The 22,502-nt window shown below is 43.5% G+C and overlaps 3 protein-coding genes across 3 annotated transcripts in view; 2 read left to right on the forward strand and 1 right to left on the reverse strand.

Annotated features, from left to right (window-relative positions):
• Window positions 1–5,009: 5,009 nt before the first annotated feature.
• On the forward strand, window positions 5,010–5,879 carry LOC6902244 (S-phase kinase-associated protein 1-like). Its single transcript, XM_002133735.3, has 2 exons — window positions 5,010–5,644; window positions 5,709–5,879. The coding sequence occupies exon 1, from the start codon at window positions 5,103–5,105 to the stop codon at window positions 5,628–5,630; it is 528 nt and encodes a 175-aa protein (XP_002133771.1). The 5' UTR covers window positions 5,010–5,102; the 3' UTR covers window positions 5,631–5,644; window positions 5,709–5,879.
• Window positions 5,880–7,730: 1,851 nt separating this feature from the next.
• The window catches only part of LOC4815507 (uncharacterized), a 52,811-nt gene continuing 38,039 nt past the window's right edge, over window positions 7,731–22,502 (reverse strand). Inside the window, exons 2-4 of the mRNA XM_001355626.4 lie at window positions 14,200–14,680; window positions 10,736–11,691; window positions 7,731–9,991 (exon numbers count right to left, since the gene is read on the reverse strand). Of these exons, the coding sequence (XP_001355662.2) occupies window positions 11,508–11,691; window positions 14,200–14,669 (654 nt within the window). The 5' untranslated portion in view covers window positions 14,670–14,680 and the 3' untranslated portion in view covers window positions 7,731–9,991; window positions 10,736–11,507. The remainder of the gene's footprint in view (window positions 9,992–10,735; window positions 11,692–14,199; window positions 14,681–22,502) is intronic.
• Window positions 15,117–15,826, forward strand: LOC6902242 (uncharacterized). Its single transcript, XM_002133733.3, has 2 exons — window positions 15,117–15,227; window positions 15,277–15,826. Exons 1-2 carry the CDS (start codon window positions 15,156–15,158, stop codon window positions 15,760–15,762), a joined length of 558 nt encoding a protein of 185 aa, XP_002133769.2. The 5' UTR covers window positions 15,117–15,155; the 3' UTR covers window positions 15,763–15,826.

The following is a 22,502-nucleotide window of genomic DNA, read 5'->3' on the forward strand; positions in this document are numbered from 1 at the left end:
GGGAGAGCGACTCAGAGTCAGTTGAATTTCAGGTGTGGCAACCGGCAAAAAAACAAAAAAAAAATCTTATTTCGTATGTCCACAAAGACGGTGAGAGCGAGAGGGAGAGGGAGAGCCAACATCATCATGATCTCTTGGGAACTTAATGAGAACATTTTTACATACGAAGATTACACTTCTGTTGTTGCTTTTGCATATTCCTGATTTTAGGCCACTAAATACATATAAAGACATTGAAATCTTGAAATATGGATTAGCGGACGATTGAGAGCCATGTTGGGGGTGTCTTCCCACCGCCCCTTGCGGTGGGGGCGACAATATTTTATTTGTTTGAGATCTTGTCGTTGGGTACAAGAGAATTAAGATTTCAGGTCCCTTCGAAGGGAAAACAGTTTACTGGAACTCTCAATTTCTCTTTATACCGCCTAAGGTCTGTCTTTAATCTTAATTTGTTTTTTGTATAGCTTCTGCCTTGTTGTTGTTGTATCTTAAACAGATTTGTAATAGTTCTCGAGCGCATGGCAATGGGTTCTTTCTTGCTTCTGTCTCTCTCTCTCTTTCTGGCGCTCTTTGAAAATCGGGTCGCCTACGGCACTGCTTGCTTATTCCACACAGGTGTGTGATTGTGTGTATGCAAGTGTGCACTTGTGTGTGGAAAAAACAGGTATCACACACACACACACACGCACACATAGACTGCCACGGACACACCGTCTCACACAGTCATCGTCGTCATCATCAACAACATCTAAGCCAAGTTGTTGCCTCTTTTCACCTTTCCTTTTGGCCATCAAATTCGGCTCTCTCTTGCTCTCTCTCTCTGTCTCTCTCTCTCTCTCCCTATCTGTCTTCGGTTGAGTGTTCCATGATCGCTTGTGGGCAGGCTGCCAGGCAGGGGGTAGAGTGTGTGTTCTCTTGTGCCTTTGTGGCCGCTTCCTAATCCATTAACTGGTCTCTCTCTCTCTCGCTCTTTTGTCTTGGCCACTTTTGCTCATCTTGTTCTCGCTGCAGCTAGCCATCCCGCTTGCACATGATGACGACGCACTTAAGCCGGTTAAAAAATCGAACATTTTCTACTCAAAAATACAACAGAAAAAGCGTGCTCCAAAGAACGAAATCACATATCCAGAATTTTGATTAAAATTCGATTAATCATAATCCTAAACGAAAGACCGCCCTGGCCTATTGTCATGATGATGATGGGGGGGGGGGGCGGCGGCCATCGATCAGAAGCCACAGCCGAACCATATGACTTCTTCTCTCCTCTCCACTCTCCACTCTCTTCTCTCCACTCACCACTCTCTTCTTTCTACCATTTTCTTATACCTTTTGCCACATTTTTGCCTTGGCAGACTTTCATTTTGGCCCCAAAACTTCTATTGGGGTTTCAGGCCCGGTTCTGTTTGATTTTTCTATAAGCATCTACATACATCGAAATGGGAGAGGACGATATGGCCTTACATATATACAAATATCTGTACATATGTATGTACTATACATATAATTTTTCTGCCACGCTCAACGATCAGCGACAACAATTTAGAAAATTAGTTGCACAGTCAACAAAACTTGTTCCATTGGCTTTCTAACCGGCACTGAGGGAAGCACCAGATCTGGGGAGGGGCAGGGGGCTGGCTCGAGGAGTGGGCCGACTCCCCTCCCCATCCGTCCCCACCGATGGCATCTGCATATCTGTAATTTGTAACGTAATTCGATCTCCCTGGCATATTCTAGACGGCTCGAGGATCGGGGAAAACTTCGAGAAATGGAACTGGAATCACTATGCTTTGGAGAACATACATACAATGTGCTCTGGAACCACCTCACCTCATTGTTTAGAGTACACTTTGAAAAAGATGCTCGAGGCTGGGCCTGGATGATAGATTGGAGGAAACTAGTTCCCACCACTTGAAACCGGTTCAAATATGGGCTGCCATTCAAGCTCAAGCTCAAGCTCTAGAGCTAGAAACGAGGCTCAGAATTCAGATCAGAACTAGTTCAGAAATGGAGTTTGTTCTTGCCACAAAGAGCAGCAGTTTTGGCTGTGATTCGTGATTGTTTTGCCCTGGACTCCGGACTCTGGACTGGACTGGACTCCTCCCGAGGCGGGAAGTCTATTCAGGGTCTTCTTGGCAAATACTCGTGTGTATATAAATTTGTGAAATTGTCAGTGCGCCGCCACAAGCAGAAAATGATTTACCGCCTTGGGGCCACCAGCCGGCGACTCATTTATCAAGCAGCAAAATAAAGAGAGAGACCGAAAATGAAGAGAATTCTAAGTTTTGAGTGCGGGAAACTTTCACCAGTTCCACCGGATGGGGCCAGAGGGGTCGGGTCGGGTCACACTCGAGGATGTCTGCCGGAGAGGACTTGCAAATCACTTTTGGTGGAGGGGCTTTCTGCTGCTTCTGCCGTTTTGTTTACGTTTTTGATGTTTCGCATGGGATCTTGGGATCTTGGGACTTGGGACTAGGACTGTGACTGATCGTTTTCGAGACTGGTTTCGCTGCTGGCTAAAAAAGGAAGTTGCTCGCAAAGTGGCGAAAGCCACGCTGCGCTGCCGCCAACAAACTGTTCGATCGTTGGATGGTTCGCTTTCTTTCTGGCCAAATCGGAGACGGGAGACTTGGCTTCCAAACTTCCTTTTCTGGCCTGCTGCCCCTTTGTGTGGCCTTAATTTGCGGTTTCTGTTTCGGTTTCTTTTGTTTCAATTGCATTTGCATTCGCATTTGTGTGTGTATTTTTTTTTATTTAATTTTTTTGTTTTGTCGCATGAACTATTTCTGTGGAATTGGCACTATTTTTTCTTGTTTACATATCTGCAGCACAGCAATAAAAAAAAAAACAAAAATAGGTGACATCAATTTGCGCAAATATTTCCCGCACACTCACTTGAACAACAACAAAAAAATATATATATTTATTTAAAGCAAGCCAGAGATTTCTTGGATCTTTACGTTACGCTTAAATTTCGCTTGATTTTCCTCCGCTCAGATTTGCCTTGAATTTAGCAGCAGTTCGTTTCGGCTTTTCGCCACACACGTTGAACGAATCTCTGCGTTTTGGGGGGGGACTACTCTGCCGCGCTGGCTGACGACCGTGTTCACACGACAACGCTCCGGAGCGTCTGGGGCGTTAATGGGGCGGCAAGGCCGTGCACGCTTCGAATGTTGCTGGTGGTCGGTGGCCATGTTGCTTGCACAGATGTTGCCCCGGTCGGCCCCATGTTGCTGGATGGCGCATTCTGCGGTGGCCCTGCAAACGAGGTACGGCACACGACCAGCCATATACAGGCCGGGCAGGCCGCAAGCCTTACCTTTCGTCTTGCATGCTCTGACTGTGACATACATTGAGGCGAGCAACAGGTGAGGTGAGGTTCGTATGGCGTGCCGTTTATGTTGCTGGCCCGTTTTTCCTCGCTGTCCATACCTTTCCATAACCAAGAGGTTCGAGTCGAGCCTAGAGCGCGCTCAGCCGGTGGTTGTGTTTTGTTCGAGCTCTCTCACGACTCAGTTTTGCGTTCAGGTGTGAGTTTTGAGAGAGGGTTAGGGTCGAGCACCGCTCGAGACGACGCTGCCAGCCGGCTGGCAGCATGTTCGAAGGTGGCAAGCAAGCCGGCTCAAAGAACAGTGGCGTAATGAGAGAGTCTTTAAAGGCTTGAGAGGGGGATTCCTACCACTGCACTTGAAAACTGGGAAACGAATCATCTTGGAGCCTGCAGCAACTCAACAATAAGGCCATAGATAGAACCTCGGGCTGGTCTAATTTGAGACTCGACTTCTCATGACTGTTTCCTGTTTATTGGATCCCATTTTCCCATTGAAATAAGCGATCTACCCATATATTTTCTTGGCCATCGCAGTACCAAAAATGAGATCAGAAAATTCTTAAGATAAATATACGTATGCGACATATCAGACGAAGCACGTTGCACAGCGCTGCGCTCGAATTCTCGGCCTTGGCGAATCAGGCCGAGAACATGCTTAACGAATGAAACTATCTTTGGACTGCGTTTTCTTTTCTTTCTCTCTTATTCTTCAAGTTTGCATAGGTCAGGCTTTCTCCAGTGACCTTTGGTCACCGCTAAATACGCGAAAATACATACAATATTGATAAATTAAGTGTACGAAAGCTGTTTCTTCTTTAGAACATTTGAATGGAAATGTGTGTTCGGTTCTGTCAAAGGATAAATCGAAAGACCTGCTTGAAAGCCCCCAAGTTTTGGGCGATAAGAAAACCAAAAGTGTAATTTCGTGAGCTCTGTTTTTTTTATTGCTAACGGGAATAGTATGTGTGTTTTTCTCGATTTCCGAAGAATCGGTGATCACTGGGGACGTCGCTGAAAGCTAATCGCTTCTGGTCTGGCATTGCGGTTAAGAGATCTGGGCCACCCGATAGGCGATAGAACGGAACACGGAGCAGTTATGTGGGGACCAGTCCTGTTCTACGAACGGACGGAACAGCTGTTCAGTCGGTTATTGATTCTACTAAAGACTAAAATTCAATATTTCAGCTCTATTACTTTGAACACAACCATATGCAGATGCATATTTATCTCTCTTTGTACAGTCTTTATCGAAGTATCTATATTTCTGCATATAATCTGTCTATCGGCATGTACATATTTCAAGTAATTAATATCTCGGATAATGGCAATAGTTGACTGTTGATTGCCGTAGGTCATGTCATGACTCATGACTCACATCCCCCAGGCCGGGCCCAGAAGTTGCTGTGAAGCAACCTGTTGGAGTTTCAACCATCATACCAGACTCGCTGTCGAGCATGTTGCGAGCGATTGAGATGGCAAGACAATCAACAAGTTGTTCCCGAAAACTCTCAAGAGCCAGAGAGAGCCAGAGCAACAAGAGTCGAACCACGACTGGCAACACCAGCAACAATTGTCCAAAACAAAAACACAACACGCAACATGCTGCACACGACACGTATTGCCACCCCGGCCAGGGGTGTCAGCCCGAATGGGGCTAGATTTGGAACAGGGGTTAAGGTTGGAAAATTATCGACACCAAGTAGGCCAGGATTCGAAAATTACAGATGAAAATTACATTGTCTGAGTTTGAAAACACCCGAAAAATTTGATTAAAATGATTTCTTTTGAGACTAAAGACGGAAAAACCATTCGTGCCGAGCTGGAACTGATGAACCGCTCCAGCGTGATACGCGCGATGTGCAGCGCCTGCCCTGAGGACGACGGGGAGGACGTCGTCATACCGCTGCGCGGCGTACGCAGTGAGGTGCTGTTGAAGATCCTCATGTGGGCCCAGTTCCACAGGGACGACGAGGAGCCCGCCTGGGTGAACAAGCCGTATCCCATCTCAATCCTGGAGATCGAAGTGCGCACCGGCTATTGGGACAAGGAGTTCCTTCGCTGGGACCTGAACCATATCTGTGAGATGCTGGAGGGCGCCAATTACCTGGAAATCAATTGGCTAATGAAGCTTTGCATTCAGAAGCTATTCTTCAATCGCTCCCGGCTCACAGGCTACCAGTGGAACACATATTTGAAAAATATAGAGCCGTTTGTCAAGTTCGCGGTGATCGTCGGCCCCCCCAAGGACATTCCCCCAAACCGCGACTGGGAGTGGTTCAGCGACCAAAAGATCAACTTTTAAAAATATGTCTTCAGGTAAAGTCAAATGACTGGAAACAAATCAAAGCTCATATAAAAGTCCATACAATTCTCATTACAGCCCATCACTTCGTGGGGATATCTTCCATGAAGAAAAAAAATAACATACATACAAATTCGAAGAAGAAATCCAACTGAATCCTGGCCTACTTAGAGCTGATATTTTGTGGTGTTCAAATTTTGTTTGTTCTCGCTTTAAAATGTAATTGTCTATTGACTGTGATAGCGCCAAGTGTGTGTGTGTTTTTTTTTTCTATTAGAAATGCTCTCCCTTTGCACTACCCTCGAGAAGAATAACGGCCGTAAACTGCTGACTAATTGCTAGACCAGAGACGGGCTGATGGCCCGATGAAGCAGAGCCTCTGCCAGAGGCTCCTGTCAATTATTTGTTAACCAAGTGCAGCCAGAAGCCCGCTACAAGCGGGGGGGCTGGCTACCTGGGCCATAAAAGTATTTAGCGGCTTTCTTAGATAGCCTGCAGACAGAAACCTCCGCTAGTTTCCTAAGCCCCCACATGCGCACCTGAACAATAAATGTTTGCTCGCAGAAAAGTGCTTTATTTTGCCATTAATATTATTATATAGGTATGTCCAGGCCTCTCGGCAGCTGGTTGAGGGCCACAATCTCTTCATTCTTGTGCAGATTCGTCTTCTGCTCAAGGTCGTGCTGCTAGCCCAGTAGGAGTGGCCGGCTAGCGTCGAGGATTTTGTGCCAGTGGCATGGGTTCGACCTTATCCAGTCCATTTGTGGCCCTATACCGGTCCAGGGCGTCCAGTGAGAGACTGAGTTCCTTCTTAAGAGAGAGCGTTACCCTCGAGAATTCAAAAGCTGGAAATCTGGAAAATTCGTTGCTCTGCCAATACATTTCGATTCGTGTAGGACCCCTTTATGGTCTTCTCGTGGTGTCGTGGAATTCTTGTTTGTTAATGGAAATCGTCCAATAGGTCCAATTGATCAGTGTTTCAATGGCAAAGTCTGTTAGCCACTCTCGTCCTCGACTATCGATACGACCATCTCTCCCAGTCTGGATTAGCTCTTAAGGGTGGGTGCTCATGTTCTCATAAAGAGCGCACATATAAGTATTGATGTATTCCAATAAAAAAGGTCATTAGGTGGAAGGAGTATGTAACTATAACGTGGTGGTGGTTCTTCTCTGTCTCTCTAGATTTTTCCCATCGATCGCGGTCTGTGTTGGCTGTCTTATAAAAGCACATGATCACATGTACATTTTCTAAATAGTTTCGCCAAAAACAAACGTTTATTTCAAATCCTATTCTATAGCTTATTCGTTTAGTTCTATCTGCTTAAATGTGGATTGGGTAATGACTTGCAAAAGGATCCATAGGACATATGTATGTACGCCGTAGAACAAATCTGATGACTGGAGTTACTGAGGTCTCTGTAGGGCTCTCATGTTTTTGAAGCTATGTATATTCTGGTTTCGGTGCACATCTTTCGCATGTTCTCCAAGATCTTTTGCGGTTTTTCGAGCTCCACCAGATATGTGATATCGTTGGCTGCGATCCCTCAACCTCCATCTTCTCCGTTGAACAAAACTCGGGCTAGAGCTTCATCCGAAATCTGAAAGGGATTCAATTAATATTTTGTTAATTTGCATGTGGATTTTAAACAAATGGTTGCATCACGTTAAATTATATCCAGGGAACTGCTTACTCCTCTATTGTTGTTGGACCCAGTAGAAGGAGGAGTCGGGTTCCAGGATTTTCCTCTTCTTTCAACTGAGCACTTCTCGGGCTTTTCAGAATGCTGAGGCGGAGGTGGCTCTGGCCGGAAAGAAGAGCATTTTGCAGACTAGGGTTCCTAGGACGCCCACCCCCGGCTCACTCGCTTTTATAAAACTAAAAGCTGCCAAAGCTTTGGCAGCGAGCAAGCAAACCAGCTTTTTGGCTTAAGCTTTTCTGTTTAAACTCTCAAGCTCTCACCCAAGATTGTTACAGTTCGAGCTTTGAATGCTTGAAAGCTTAAATCGTTTAAGGAACACAAGTTAAGGTGAAAAGCTCTATGGTAAGAGCTTTAGAGCTTTGAAGTTTGAAGCTTCCAGTGAATGTTAGACGACTGTTAATTTAAGGAAATCGTTTTCTTTATTTAATTGTGTATGCAGATGATGCCTCAATTGGCGCTCGCTTACGTCTACTATAAGTAATCGTTATAATAAGTAATTTTAATTTCTGTTGTGTATACCGTTCTTCCCCGCTTGCTCCTTGCCTTCTTCCTGTTCTTCTGTTCCTCTTCTTTAGTCGTAATATTAAGCACAAGATACAAGTAATCTTAAACACAATAGAGATTGAGAGATACACATACAGGTGAATTATTACTAAGACAAAACTGACTCTTATACTCTTTGAAAGAAAAGTTCTTTGAAGAGTGCCAACCAGCAGGAGGTCTGAGGCTTGTTTAATATTTGATACACAACAGAATAATCGTCTAATGGAGTGCAAATGGAGTACAATTGATGTTCTATCCGGTATTCAAGTGAATTTTGGCCTTAACCTTAAGCTCAACTGTTTCATAACTAATTCAAGGACTCAACACATCCAGTGAGGGGTTCCTCAACATTTTGCTGAGCCAAAACCCTTTTTCAAGCACAATGTTTTGCAAGGATAATGTACTGGGAATGTAAATTACTTTGTTGCCATTGTTCTTCACTCTTTTGTCATCCATTGAATGTACACGGACACACGAGGAAGGCTTCTCCTTCTGGCTGGCTGGCACCCCTTCATCTTCCTACTCGTCTTCTATCGGAGACCTACGCGGATGTGTAGGAAGTAGGAGTATTATTTAACTTGTTTTGTTCTTTGCCGAGACAAATTATCATTGGAATTGAATCTTCGATCTATGCATATGTTTATGTACACATATATATATATGTATTTCGGTAGGTATGTATGTATATATTTTTGTATATTTAAAACTCTTTTAATGTAACTTGTAATTAATTTAAACATTGATTGCTCTTGCGTTGTGACAATAATTTACTATATACTCGTAATCGATTTGTCAATATATCGTATGTATGTAAACGTATAGTTCATTCAATAAATATATATGTATGTATCTGCTACATCATTTGTGTATTTGATTCTTCCTCTGCCCTGCTTCTTCTCGCCCTCTCTCTTTGTTCTCCCTCCCTCTCTTGATTATCATTGACTACTTTTAATAATAAAAAAATTCTCTAGTATTCCTTCCTTTAATTCCATATATTTTTAGATATTGTTTCTTCGTCGTCCAGCGACATTTTTCCATCAAGTCAAACAGAGTAAAGAGAGACTGAAATGATTTTGGGATTATTCTCCAAGCTTCTTTCAAACTGCCAAACATTTCCCTCAAAACCCAAGATTTTCGTATATTTTCTTTCTTTTTGTTCTTCTTTTTTTTTACAGAAGCAAAGTTCATTCTATGTACAGTCTAGAGCTTACAATATAACGATTTGGGGTACATTCTATATACTATTTAAGCAATAACAACATCAAGACTTTTGTAAAATAAAACGCCTTCGCCTAAGACATGTTGAAGGTTTTTTTTTAACCTTTCGCTTAAGGCTAAATTCATTTCTAGGTTTGCATTTCGTTCAGAATTTGTGGGTTTAATAAGTGGTATTTTGGTGGCTATTTTGGAGGCGGTGGAGGAGTGGAATCGTAGCTCGAACTAAAGACTCGCTGCTTTGCTGGGCCGGGCAGGCAGCGAGTCAAGTTCAAAAATATTTTCCAATTTTTCCAGAGTACTCGTTTTTGCGGATAAATATTCTCATCTTAGACTAGGAATTTCTCTTTACTAATATATATTTTTTTGTATAGTTTTAGTTTATTTTCTTGTGGCTTTTGTGGCTTTCTAGGTACATGGTACATTTGTCAACTCTCTTGAATTTTGATTGCTCTTGTTGATTGAATCAAACGAAGGTTATTTTTCTTCTTCTTCATTTTCTGGTGGAATAAATTATAAAAGATCAAAAAACACCTGAGGATTTCCACGTTTTTGATTGAATTGATTCGAGTTCAGATCCGTAGATTGTACAATATATAGTCTGTGGGCTTGTCTTAGTATTTTCATATATTCATTTTGGTAATTGGTGGTTTTTTGGCGGTTCACAAATCTACACAACATCCAAAAAAAATGAAGAGTAGTTGCTAGATTCTAAGTAAATAAATGTTTGTCCTTCTGGCTTAGGTTTTGTCCACTAAATATTTACTAATTAATCAATTCCTGAATATACAATATATTGATTTAATTTCATTTTATATCATTAGTTATTGGTTATATATATATATATACTATGCTCGTATATGGATTCATTTCGTAGGCCTATGAATTGCTGAGCGTACCTGTCTGTAAATAGATTCAGAAAATGTACATTATAAAATTAAATCATATATGTGGATGACGAGAAACTTCATTGGAATGCCCAAAATTTGTTTGTCTAATTGCCTCTCTCTGTGCTGTGCTGGGGGCAATGGGGGGCCCAGACTGTGGCCTATTTATATTGCATTTTGATTTTGATTTGTGATAATCCGTTTCGGATAATGGCCCAAAGGGATGCGTTTCAATTAAAGTCAGTCGAGCGCATTAAACGAGCTTTATTGAGCAGCAAATTGTGATCCAGGGGCCCCAGCCAGTGGCTCTAGCCATTAAAATCACGCTCCAGCTCTGCCATTGGCAATGGCATTGGCATTGGCATTGGCATTGATGCAGCTGTTGCTGTTGCAGCATATTACTCATACGCCACGTGGCGGCAGCTACGAAAAAGGAAGTTTAAAGGAAATGTGGCCAAGTAGTTAAGTTCATGGCGCTGCTCGTCGTCCTTGGCCCCCATTTCGCCACCCAGTCGTGCATGTCCTTGGCACAAGGTTGCATTTCATTATGCACGTGTGTGTGTGTGTGTGAGTGGGAGCAGGGACAATGCAGGAAAAAAAGAAGGAACAAATAAAGACTATTAGACAAATACAAAATATAAATAAACCCCACGGCTACTTGCAGACCCTTTGAAAAATCTAACAAAAAGGTACAGCTATTAATAGAAGATTGCACATACATATATGTATATGTATATAGATTGAAACAAAGAGAACTCACCTGGATAGCGAATTCACGTCAGTCCATAAATAGCTTTTGCATCGGAAGGTTTTTCAAGTGTTGCGCTTTATTTTCGTTCAAATGGAATGTCTCTTTGCCAGTTTTTGAGTAGTTTTTGGTTGCTCCTTCTTCATTTCGGGCGTCGTCTGCTGTAATTCTGGGTGTGGCGGAGGGGAGGATGCGGAGGATGCTTAGACGTGGCACATTGCACAGGTGTTAACCGAAATTGCTGCCAATCAAAGCGGCTAACGGTGTGGTGCGTTTTTTTCTTTCTTTCATTTTTGCTTGCTCTCTCTCCCTCTCTCTCTCTCTCTCTGTCTCTGTCTCTGTCTATTACACTCTTTTCGGTTTAACTGCAGTTTTTCCTTTTTGGATTTTTTTGTTTTTGCCCGATTTTTGCGGTTTTTTCTTGCGGCAGCCGCGAAAAGCAATTTCCCGCAGAAAGAAGCAGACCAAACAGCAACACAGCACAAAGAGGGTGAGTGGGAGGGAGAGAGAGAGGGAGCGTGAACCGAGAAGGAAAACAAGAAATGTTAATAAAGGTCCAGTTCGAGTAGCAGAGTTCCAGAATGTTCATTGTTCATTCGTGTGTGTGTGTGTGTGTTCTGTTTGTCCGTGTGTGTGTGTGTCTGTGTGTTTATATTGCTCAGTATCCGACCAGTGACCGACCACCCTACCACGCCATCTACATCTCGCCCTGGTGTCTGCGTCCGTGTCCGTGTGTTTCCGTGTCCGCGTCCGCGTCCGCGTCCTCCGTCCGTCCGTTGCCCGCTTATGTCTGCACGGGCACATTGCTGTCCGCCTCCTGGAGCACTGGCGCAGTCCAGACACCGCTGCCGCTGCGCGTCTTCCGCTGCTGCACGATCCCGTCCATTATGTCCAGCTGCAAGTTGTGTACGCTGCCGCGATGATCCGTCAAGGGGGGCCCGGCGATGACGCTTCCCCGGCGACTGCCACTGCGAAGGAACAGATTAAAGATCATAAATACATACTATACTGTGAAAAATACCCTCAATACAGTCTCCGGTTTTCATTTTCGCAAAAATATCACGATTAACTTCTGAAAACGCACAAATTTGTGCTCCCGTTTTCACAAAACGCAAAATTTTTCCGTTTTCAAAACAACATAACGAATCTTCGATGCAAAAGGAAAAAAATAGATGACTTATTGAATCTTTAAAATACAATTGACACCATTTTTAGGGCAATATAGCTTGCGCCTTCTTTATAAATAATTTTTGTTTAGCCCAACCTTAGTTTGGTTCTTAAATAGTGGGTCTAGAATGGCGTTTTCGTGCTGAAAGCTGACACAGCCCGATTCGGTTATCGACACATCATCGCATGTTACACATAACAGAGGATTTTGTGCGCTTAACAGCATTAAATTGTGCGCCTAACAGCACTTAATGAAGCACTTGCACGAAGCCATCAACACAGAAAAACTCAAAAAATCGTTGGAATAGTATTGGACGATCGCCTGACACTGTGGACGTCTCAAATAAATGGATATGCATACGAGTGTGTATCATATAATATGTAAATATTTTTCTATAAATAGGGCGCAGGGCACAGGGCAGACGAGAGTCTCCGGCGGGGTTCTGACACAAACCTATCGAGTTTGTTGACCAAATGCTATGCCTAGCCTTGAAGAGCTTCCGAATTCTAAAGATCGAATTAATGTCCACGTTTTTCTTTACTTTTTCGGGCATCCCGGGCAGTACAACCCCGAAAAAAGGTTCCGGTGGAGTCAATTTTGGAAATCTGGGGCCTCATTGCGGGGGCCAGTCAATGTAGTAGCAGCCGACTTATTTGATTAGTCATGGCATGTTTGTTTAATTATAATTCAGTGACATTTAAGCCATGAATCACTTCACAAAGCAACAAATCGCCGAAATAATAAATACACCGAGAGAAAATATCACTTTAACCCTCACTCACCCCCCAAGATTGGAAGTGTCCCATCTCTTGTTTTGGCCCATAAACTCGGTCCTTGATTGATGTTTTTATTTAACAAACTGGTCCACTTAAATTTCAAAGACAAAGTTTTATAAAACTAAACCCTCATTTATGGAAATCGGTTGGTAAATGCCAAAGTTATTCAAAGTTTAAATACCGACCCAGAAAATTTCCTTGTTTTTGCCAGTGTAGGCAAAGAGAGAGAGAGAGAGAGAACTGGTGGGTCTGCGGTTATCACTTTAGCATAAATTACAAAATTTCCACCCACACCTTCCTCCCTTCTCCACCCCCCGCACTGGACCACTATCGTCGTGCGCTTTGTTTCTACGGCCATCTGTAGTTGGGGTCGTAAAGTGCGTTGAGCGTTTAATGGACACGTGACGCGGTAAAATTTTCCGGTCAAGTGCCTCAGAGGGCTGCAATTTGAATGCCTGCCAGCACGGGGGCAGGCAGAATTCGTACAAAGTCAAGCCGCAAGCGTCATGGATGCGGTTCGGTCGAGAATTCTCCTACAAAGTGGAAGTACTCAGAAAAATGATGGCCCAACTGGCATTCAAAAGTTCGCCATAATATTTTTTAGATCCACTAAAATTCTCTGCATTAAAGTTTCTTAAAAAAGTGGTTAAAATTTAGCAAAGGTTTTGCATATTCTTTACGTCTTATACGGCTTCAAATTAAACATTTCTCTAATTGATACCCGATGGTGATTCCTTCGAGTATTAAATACCAGAAAGAATACACTAGAACTTTTCAGAAGACATTTTTTTGAGCAAGGAGTTCTTACGCTATAGAGAATTTGCTATATGGCTATTTCCGATCAAGTTTCAATGGCTAATATTTAAATATTAAATATTAGAACTATTTAAAACCCAGGTGGCAATCCCCCTGCACCCTCGCTTTGCACGTGTGCCAACCCCTGGCTAACTCGCTACTCGTTACTCGCTACAAAAAGCATTTTTTATTAAATAGAGAAAAAACAGCTAATATAAACATTTTGCTGTATATTATTTCACTGCTGGATCCGCACAGAGTTGCAAAGTAATGAAGCCATTGGGATTTCTCTGAAATTTCCAGCAATCGATTGTTGGTTCATAAGTTTATTTGGCAATGGCCGGGCCAGGCCCACTTTATGATACTGCCGATATGCCTGCAGCAACTCCACCTACTCTTCATTTTAACCGACTGCCACCCTGCTCCCCGTGTTCCGTGCAGATAGGAGCCGACCCCCATTAGGGGGTACCAGCATTTTGCTGTCACAGCACAAGAGCTTCGAAACAGCCGGCGGCACAATTCAATTAGGCCACGAACATAGAGCAATATACTCGTACTCGTATAGAGAAGAGGGAGAAGAGAATGGTACGCTCTGTGGGAAGGACTGGGAAGGATGGCGGAAAAATTACGGAAGCTGTGGTCTCGTGTCCGTTGCGTCCCTGCCTGGCCTTCCGCTCGCTAATGGGTCCTGCCTTTGCTGACCCTTCCGCCCTTAGATGACCAAAAGGTTAAATTACCTGATCGAAGCACCGGAAATGGACTCGCGACGATTGCGTCCAAAGAGCGTCGGGGGCACGGCCGAGATTGTGACCACCGAGTGGCGGCGGCCTCCGGCCGCGGGATTGGCCTTCTGCGAGAGCGTAGCCAAAAACTCCACCTCCTTGGGACTGAGGCCGCCGGTCTCGCCGCCCACCTCTGAGAGACGACGCACCTGGCTGGCCGTGATCCCCTCGGTTATCTGGAGCGAGGGCAGCGAGTGCTTGCGGCGCTGCTGCATGTCTGGGAAGGGGCATAGCAGATACGGATTCACCGGCGAGTCCGGCTCGGAGTCGTCGCTGTTCGAGCGCTTGGTGGTGGCGCCCGGATCGCAGCCGCCAGCGGCCCCCTCCAGATCGTCGCCATCCTCGGGGGCATGCGACTCCTCGACGACAATCAGCGGCTCCTGGGTGCTGAGGTTGAAGACAGGCGTGAATGAGGATCGACGCATCTTGCTCAAATCTGCAGCGAGAGAAGAAAGGAAAGAGATTTGTTATATATTCATTCGCTCTTCACATAAAGTACATTGCAAAATAGCGAGTAGCGAGTAGCGAGTAGCGAGTAACGAGCCAAGTAACCAAGTGCAGTAACCTTTCTCCTTGATTCGTTAAAAACTAAAAGTTGTGTATCTTTAAAAGTGAATGGCCAATAATAGACACACAGTTCGGTAGCACCTAGTCCGATAAACTGGGGGGTGGCTCTGGAGTCTGTCAATCTTCCATGTCTTCCATGCGCTAATCAGTTAGTTGTGAATTCGAATTAAATGAATTAGATTAAATTAAATTAGTTGTCATTGTGGGTCGGCTTGTAAACACCATTCAGATGGCCATCATTTAATCTATTGACACGACATGGCCAAATCGCATGTTCCGCGAGAATTCTATATAAATTCAGCCTCGAATGGAATGCAGTACGAACTGAGATCAGAGGCACAACCATGTGGTACTGGACATTGCTGGCTCTGCTGGCTGTCAGCATTTCGGTGGCGGCGTCGCTAAACAGCAGGCCGGTGAGTGGCAAGGAAGGGTAAGCCATTGAGACTAAAATCCGCTCTTTAGAAGTCCTGGACCTACACACTGAAAGAGACCAGCAGTCATAGCAGCAACGAGAGCATCGTGAAGGCCGACACACGCATCGAGCGCATCGGTCGGGCGGAGTTCGCCCTGAGTGGATCCCTGTTTATTGGCGTGCAGGTGCCCGAAGACCTGGAGGTGGAAGTTCTCGCCTATCGCAGCCCGGACGGGGGGGACAACTACAAGCTGCAGCCCTACTCGCTGCAACGCCAGGGAATCTATGCGGCCATGAACAGCTTCTACAAGGACATGATCATGGACAGTGTCGCCTCTTGCTCGAATTTGCCCCAGTTCACCGAAAAACTTACGGTGCTGCCGGCCCAGACATTCCATTACGATAAGTGCCAGATAAGTACCGATTCATTCCCCCAGTACTTGCCCGATGGCTGGTACAAGCTCAACTTTGTCACATACGGCATCGTCGAGGTCGTTTGGGAGCTAATCATCATCATTGAAAAGAAGTCCCTCTAGTCTCTGACCCCAGAATCTGGAGATCTTTCAAATAAAGGCAGCACTTATGCAGGCTTTTAAAGAGCGGCTTCGTTTTAATTTTTGGGTGATGAAATCTGTTAAGTATTCTTAAGAATAGTTTACGATTGAAATGGTATCTCTCTGTGCAAAGTTCTGTAGAGTTCCAAGAGGTTTTCACCAACCAAAACTGAATTGTGGCCCCGAGACAGGTGAACTGTCTGTTTATCTTTTCCGTTTCCCTTTCACGTTTTAATTAGTCCTTGTTCAGTATTCCCTATGTATTTCGTATATTTCGCACAAAGCGAATGTCCTGCGAGACTGGCAAAACAGACGAAAAACAAATAGCCCCAAATGGCTCAATTAACTCAATTGAATTCAAAATGAAACAGAGCAAAAAATATATACAAAATGTGTAAAAGTAAAACCCTTTCGAGTTTGCAGAACAATAGCAAACCTCCACCAGCATATTCTCCGTAGTTCCTCCCGTAGGAGGCTTATGAAAAATTTACCTTCTGGGGGGTGGAATATTGGTCTGACTCCTCGCACAGTGGGGCCTTCTGAACGAATTTTTTCATGAATCAAACTGTCTTTGAAAGGAAAAACTTCCAAAATGTGGTCTCCAGGAGTAAATTATTCTACGATAACCAGAAAGCTTTGCAATTGATTTTTGAACCTCAACTTTGTTGCTAAGTTTTTGTTAATTTATTTTTTATTTGATTTGTAACTCAATTGTTTTTTACAAACATTTTGTGCTCAAAGTTGGATTATTTATTTGCATTCTTTATAATTCGTATGCCTGCAGCAGCACTTTTGGCCTCTTTGGACGGGCCTCTTGCCCAGATCTGCGCAAAAATGGAGCTATATTTGTACACATGTCTAGAAATATTCAAAGCACATTTAAAACAAAAAAGAGATTCTCGCTTGTGGCTCTGTGAGGTAGTTTTGTAAGTTAAATCAAATTTAAAAAATACCCAAAAAATAAATAGTTTGAAAAATCTTTTTTGTTTTATTGGAATCTTTTTAGCAAGTCAATTTTTATTGAACTTTTATTGAACAATGTCAAAAGACACCAGTGAGTGCCTAAAAATAGGGGTAAATTCCGGCTCACTGGAAAAATGGTCAATGGTCGGGTATTCTCGATATTTGAAAGCCCTGGCCCTCTCTCTCTCTCTCTCTCCTAAGCATATTTTCGGGTGGAGGCCCCACTGTGCAGCGGCAGAAGTGAAATGTGCCGAAAATGTAAATGAAATTGTTATTAAGCATTAGGCACATCAAAATCACAAAGGGGAAACGATTTTTTCTTCCGTTTGGTTCCTTCCTTCTGGCCCTTAAAGAGATTTCTGTTTTTTCGTGACGGTGTTCGTGACTGTGTGGCCGAGAAGATGACACCATCGTAATGAGACCTTCGAGCTAGAGACGACAGCGTGACAATTACGAATGGGATACGATTTGTCCTTTCAGGCGTCTCTGGCAGCTGATTGAGACTTTCTGGGCTTATTTTGTTTATGCGATATTTTTATTCTTTTGGATACAAAACAAAGGGCTGAAAATATTTATATCAATTTATATATCTATATTATTTATTGAGTATCGCTTATCTTAGTGTCGAGGCACGCATGCATCGACTCAAGCGTACCGACTGGCAAGGCTTAAGCCCGTGATGGAATATCGAATGTGTTGGAATATTTTGGGCTACAAGTAAATCACGGATACCACGAGTATCTTCACTCATTTTGGGGGGATTGTGTCCTTTAGCGAATGAATCACGTTGCCGTCTCCAAAAGAGAAAGTAACTGATTCCACTCTCGCCAGGGAACGGTAGCTGGCAATTGGATTGACGCCCACCCACAGCCCACCCGCACAGCATATACATATGTATGTATGTATGTGTGCGTGTGTGTTTGTGTAAGTGCGAGTGTGACTTTGTCCAAATGTGCCGAAAATGCCAATAATGAGCGTCTATTAATAGCCACCGAAGGCGATTTGCTGCGATTTTATTCGATTTCGGATCGAATTGAATTGAACATCTCCCATCCGCTCCCCACAGCGTAGTGAGCAGATTGTAATTAGCAAAAAAGCCAAAGTTCTCTCAGACACACACACACACACACACACACACGCACAGGCACTCACACAAACTTAAGCCTGAAGAACCGTAAACAACAAAAGGAATTGCCAACACACAGAAGGAAAAAAAAGTACGGTGGAGCAATGGAAAAAAGCTACTCATTTAAATTTCTCTTTGGCTGTTCTCGCGATGAAAATGAAAATGAAAATTGACAAGCCCCAACAACGTTCCGTGGAGCTCCCTCCCCCTTTCTCCCTCTCTTCCTTCTTCTCTTTCTCTCTTGCCTACAGTTACGCTGATAGAGCGGAGCAGGATGAGACAGATAGGCGGAGGAGGAGGAGGAATTTGGGAGGAGAGCTGCTGTTGCCCTCGGGGCATAAATTCCAAGCGTAATTTTTTTTTGTAGTAGGTACTACTCGTCTTCGTGGAATGACAGATAGCCCGCCTCTGAGGTCTGATACAAAAGTCAGAGAGAAAGCAAAGAGAAAGTGACAGAGAGCCCCAGAGAGAGGGTGAGAGCTCTTCACTCTGCACTTCAGTGTTGAACAACGCAAGAAAGACGGGTAGGGAAACGCTTGGGGATCTGCTACTGAATTGAAGAGTGTGCGACCAGCCATAAAAACCTTTTGGAAAAAGAGAGCAGTGAGAGGTATATATTGAGCTCTAATACGGAATCGAGCAGCTATAAAATTGGTGGCAGCGCAGGTCTTAAAGAGTGGTGGAACATGATCATGTCTTTGCCCTCCGCGGACTGGTTTTGAAGATAGTGCTGCAGACAGCACTATTCGCGACAAAATGTTTTTTTCCAACACACGCAACCAGTAATCGATAACAATCGATCATTTCCAGCTCCCAGCATAAATATCGCTCTATTGACCAGTGTTCGTAAGTCACGTAAATAGATGAAAAACAGCGATAGAGAGCTGTCACGGTATGGTAGAAGTTGTGAAATGTTATGGAAACAGTTTCAGAGCCCCTTTAGTGAATTAATTGTGGGCTTGTGGTTGTTAGCTGATAATGAAACTGAACAACTGAATAATGAATAATCCAGTACAAGGCAAAACCACGGCTTTAATAAGAAGATTATGAAGCTTTTCATTTACCACTACTCGTAACCGAAGCGTAGTGGTTTTTTATGATTTAAAGTCGGTTTTTTGATCTGTGAATAATTCCAGGGCCCAGACCTTTCGAGAGGCCCATCCGCGACCCCCAGCTCCGCCTTTCGCCAGCGCCACTTTGGGGCCACTTGAAAGCGAATTTAAATAACGGATTTATTATGTATTTAAATAACATTAAAAATACGTCCCAAGCCCAACAGGCCCTGCCCTTCTTTTGGCTCAAAAAACCAACAAAAAAAATACAGATTCCAATGCCAATTCCCAATGAGGCCTTCGACATTTTTGCGCGTGTGTGGGGTACGCACAGGTAGGCCGGCAGGGGGGCAGGGGGGCAGGGGGGCAGGGGGGGGGGGGGGGGCAGGCAGTCAATTTGAGTATCACTCAAACATTTAAATTTGATTTATCGGTGAAATACGAGAGAAGCGCTCCAGCGACGCCATCGGATTGTGAACGCAATCAACTTCAAAATGGTTTAATTATAAAAGAACAGCCACCAGCACTGGGACTAGGACTGTGTGCCCTGTGCCCTCTGTCCTCTGCCCCCTGTCCCCTGTCCTGTGCCTGTGGGGGGGATTGTGACCCTAAATGCGAAACCCCCAATGGACCAGCAGAGATGGAGATAGGCTGCGATACGGTCAATCAGACTCAAAACAACCAAAACCCAAACCCACACCAAAACCACCCCACCCCCCGCCCACCCAGATCCCACGGCCAACCGTCCCTGGGCGGTCCCGTTTCCCGTTTCCAACCCCCAAAGTTTGTCTATGTTTATAAACCCGACAGAATCCCGTCGGTCTGGTCGGCCAACGCGTATTTCAATTTAAATTTATTTTTATTACATTTAAGCGGATTTTCCACGGACGAACGAACCACCGAACGAAAAGAATAATTACATTGACAAATATTTATGAATCGACAGTTGGACTCCAGGACACAGTTCTCTGGGAATGGCAATGATTTTTCAAACTTAATTATACTCCAATACAGACCTTTAAATGTCACCCAAAAAGTATTGTTACGATTGGGTATTAATGCTCGATTAATGATTAATAAAGAAATAAATAAATTGCAAAGACTTCTCAACCACGATAATAATTTACCCTTAAATCTAACAGATAATAGTCCTGCAAAAGAAGAGTATTCATTCTCGATCTCTCGGATTGATAAAGGTTAAAAAAAGGTTAAACTCCAATACAACATAAAAATATAAATCAAGTATAAAAGTAGGTTCCACTGGATGCTATTTCTATTTCTGTTAATTTTAATTATATATATTATAAATAGCTAAAATTTACTTCAAAATATACGTACTTTCATATAATATAAATAATCATTTTTAATTCGTGTTTTTAATTTGCAAAATATGCACAATAATACATAAATATTAATTTGCATATAACAGTTTGGAAATAGCTATTATTTATTATTTTCAATTATTATTTTACAAATTTTACAAATACAAAAAATATTCTTGCTATATGATACCTGCGCCCATTTATTTCTGCTAAAATACCAAAGAATACCAAAAAAAATACCAGCTTAGAACCAAATAAATACATAAGCAATGCTTTGCTTTCCTCTCCTTTGCTTTATTTTGCCTTCCGTTGCTGTCGAGGAGATTTACAGCCACCGAAGGAAATTCATGGCCTGTTTATATTGCCTACATGTTGTATGCGTATCCGAAACATTATTCTCTCCGATATACTTGTATTTAGACACATGCTGGGGCTCGTGCCCGTGCTCGTGTGTGCCATTTATACACATTCTGCGGCCATTCATATCAATCAATGGAACAATGTGATTCCTATATGAATGGTTGGTCATTTATCGTTTTGACTCTGATTTATCCGCCTCTCCGGCTCTGGCTCCGGCTCTGCCCCTCTCCGAGATAGCTCGATGCCAATTTCCATACACTTGTCTGGCCGTGATGACATCGTGGACTTGTCTCCACTGGCGGCAGGGCTCTTATCACATGCCATTGGTCGGCCAACTGACTCGGAATAATTGGCCAATGAAATATTTATTTAGCAAATAAACAAACAGTCCATGAATATTCAATGCTTTTTGTAATGTCCGCCTGGGGCAGGGAAACAATGCAATTTATAATTACCTGATGGCAATTATCGCACAGTTCAGTAGCCAAAACATTTTGCCACACACAGAGAGGATGCAATTAAAGCCTCACCTATGGCTAGAATATATTTGCATAAATTTCGGGAACAGTGCGCTACCTATCGGAGTCTCAGCTCGAAAATTACCCACAAAAGGGAGGCTATTCATGAATTATTTTCACTACTTATGGACCAATCTTTACGGAGTCGGCAGAACATAGAAATATATATGGCCTTAACGAAAGTTTGGCCCTATCTTAGAGTGATTTTATAATAAATCAAGCACTTGACCGCATTTGCTATGAGTTCTGAACTACTACAAGGTATCAAAGGCATTGTCTTCTCACGTAATTAGACTCCAGCTAAGTTCACGTATCATGCGATTATCTTAAGCCCCACAGCCAAGAGGAGGTGACATTCCATTCGTTTCCTTCCAGTGGGAACACTGCTGACTTCATTTTAGCCCTGCTCCTGCCTGCTCCTCCCTGCTCTGCCTTTTAATAAACGATTGAGCAATGATTTTGCTGGATTGCCTGCACGTGGTTGCGCTGCAAATGATTCCTAGATGACAATGTCTGATGTCCTCTAATAAATACGAGAGGGCTGTACAAAGTTATGGCCAAGTGGAGTATAAAGCCTGGCCCTCAGAGCAAACACCCAACATCCATGAGGAAGAAATGTTTCCAGACGGAGACTTGTTGTTTTGCAAAATCTTTACTAGCAAAATTTGTTCTAAATACTCGTATTTATCATCGATTACTTCGGCATTCGTTGGCTCGAATATAGCAGCATTATTGAGGCGTAATCCCCGTACGTCTGAGTGAGCTGAGCTCAGCTAATTAGGGATACTCTAAACATGGTCACACAGTTGCCCTTTGGCCACTCACTCAAAAGAATGCAGAAGGGAACTGGGAACTGGGAGCTGGCTGGCCTTTGCTCATCCGTGTAACGAAATGCACAAAAAGCCAACAAAATACAATGGCCGAAAACTCAATTAAATTTCCATTTTCTTTCAATCCAATTGTCAGCCAATAATTGAAGCTGATGGGAAATAGTTAGCGAGAAAGACAAAAGAAGGCTGACGTCGAGTCTCCTGCTCGAACAAAGGATCTGGAAGCTGGCAGGGCCCCGCACTCCCCTCGGCGGATTGGAGTATCTGCAGTTTTCCAATTTGAGGAAAACAACGGCATAATTAAGGGCAACAAGCAAAACTGCACACGGCATTGGCATTGGCATTGGCATTGGCATTGGCTGTGGCATTGGCAGTGGCAGTGGCATTGGCATGGAGACACGAGAGAGAGAGATAAACGAAAAACTTTTAGCACTCAAAAACTTGCAGAGCCAAGTTGTTTTGTCCTTCCCTGTCGCTCACCCGCTCCTGCCAGAGTCATTGTAAAGCCTCGAGAGTCCTTGGGCTCAGAACTCATTATAAGGGGGGTGTAG

The sequence above is a fragment of the Drosophila pseudoobscura genome, chromosome X (assembly GCF_009870125.1).
Source record: "Drosophila pseudoobscura strain MV-25-SWS-2005 chromosome X, UCI_Dpse_MV25, whole genome shotgun sequence".
Lineage (NCBI taxonomy): Eukaryota > Metazoa > Arthropoda > Insecta > Diptera > Drosophilidae > Drosophila > Drosophila pseudoobscura.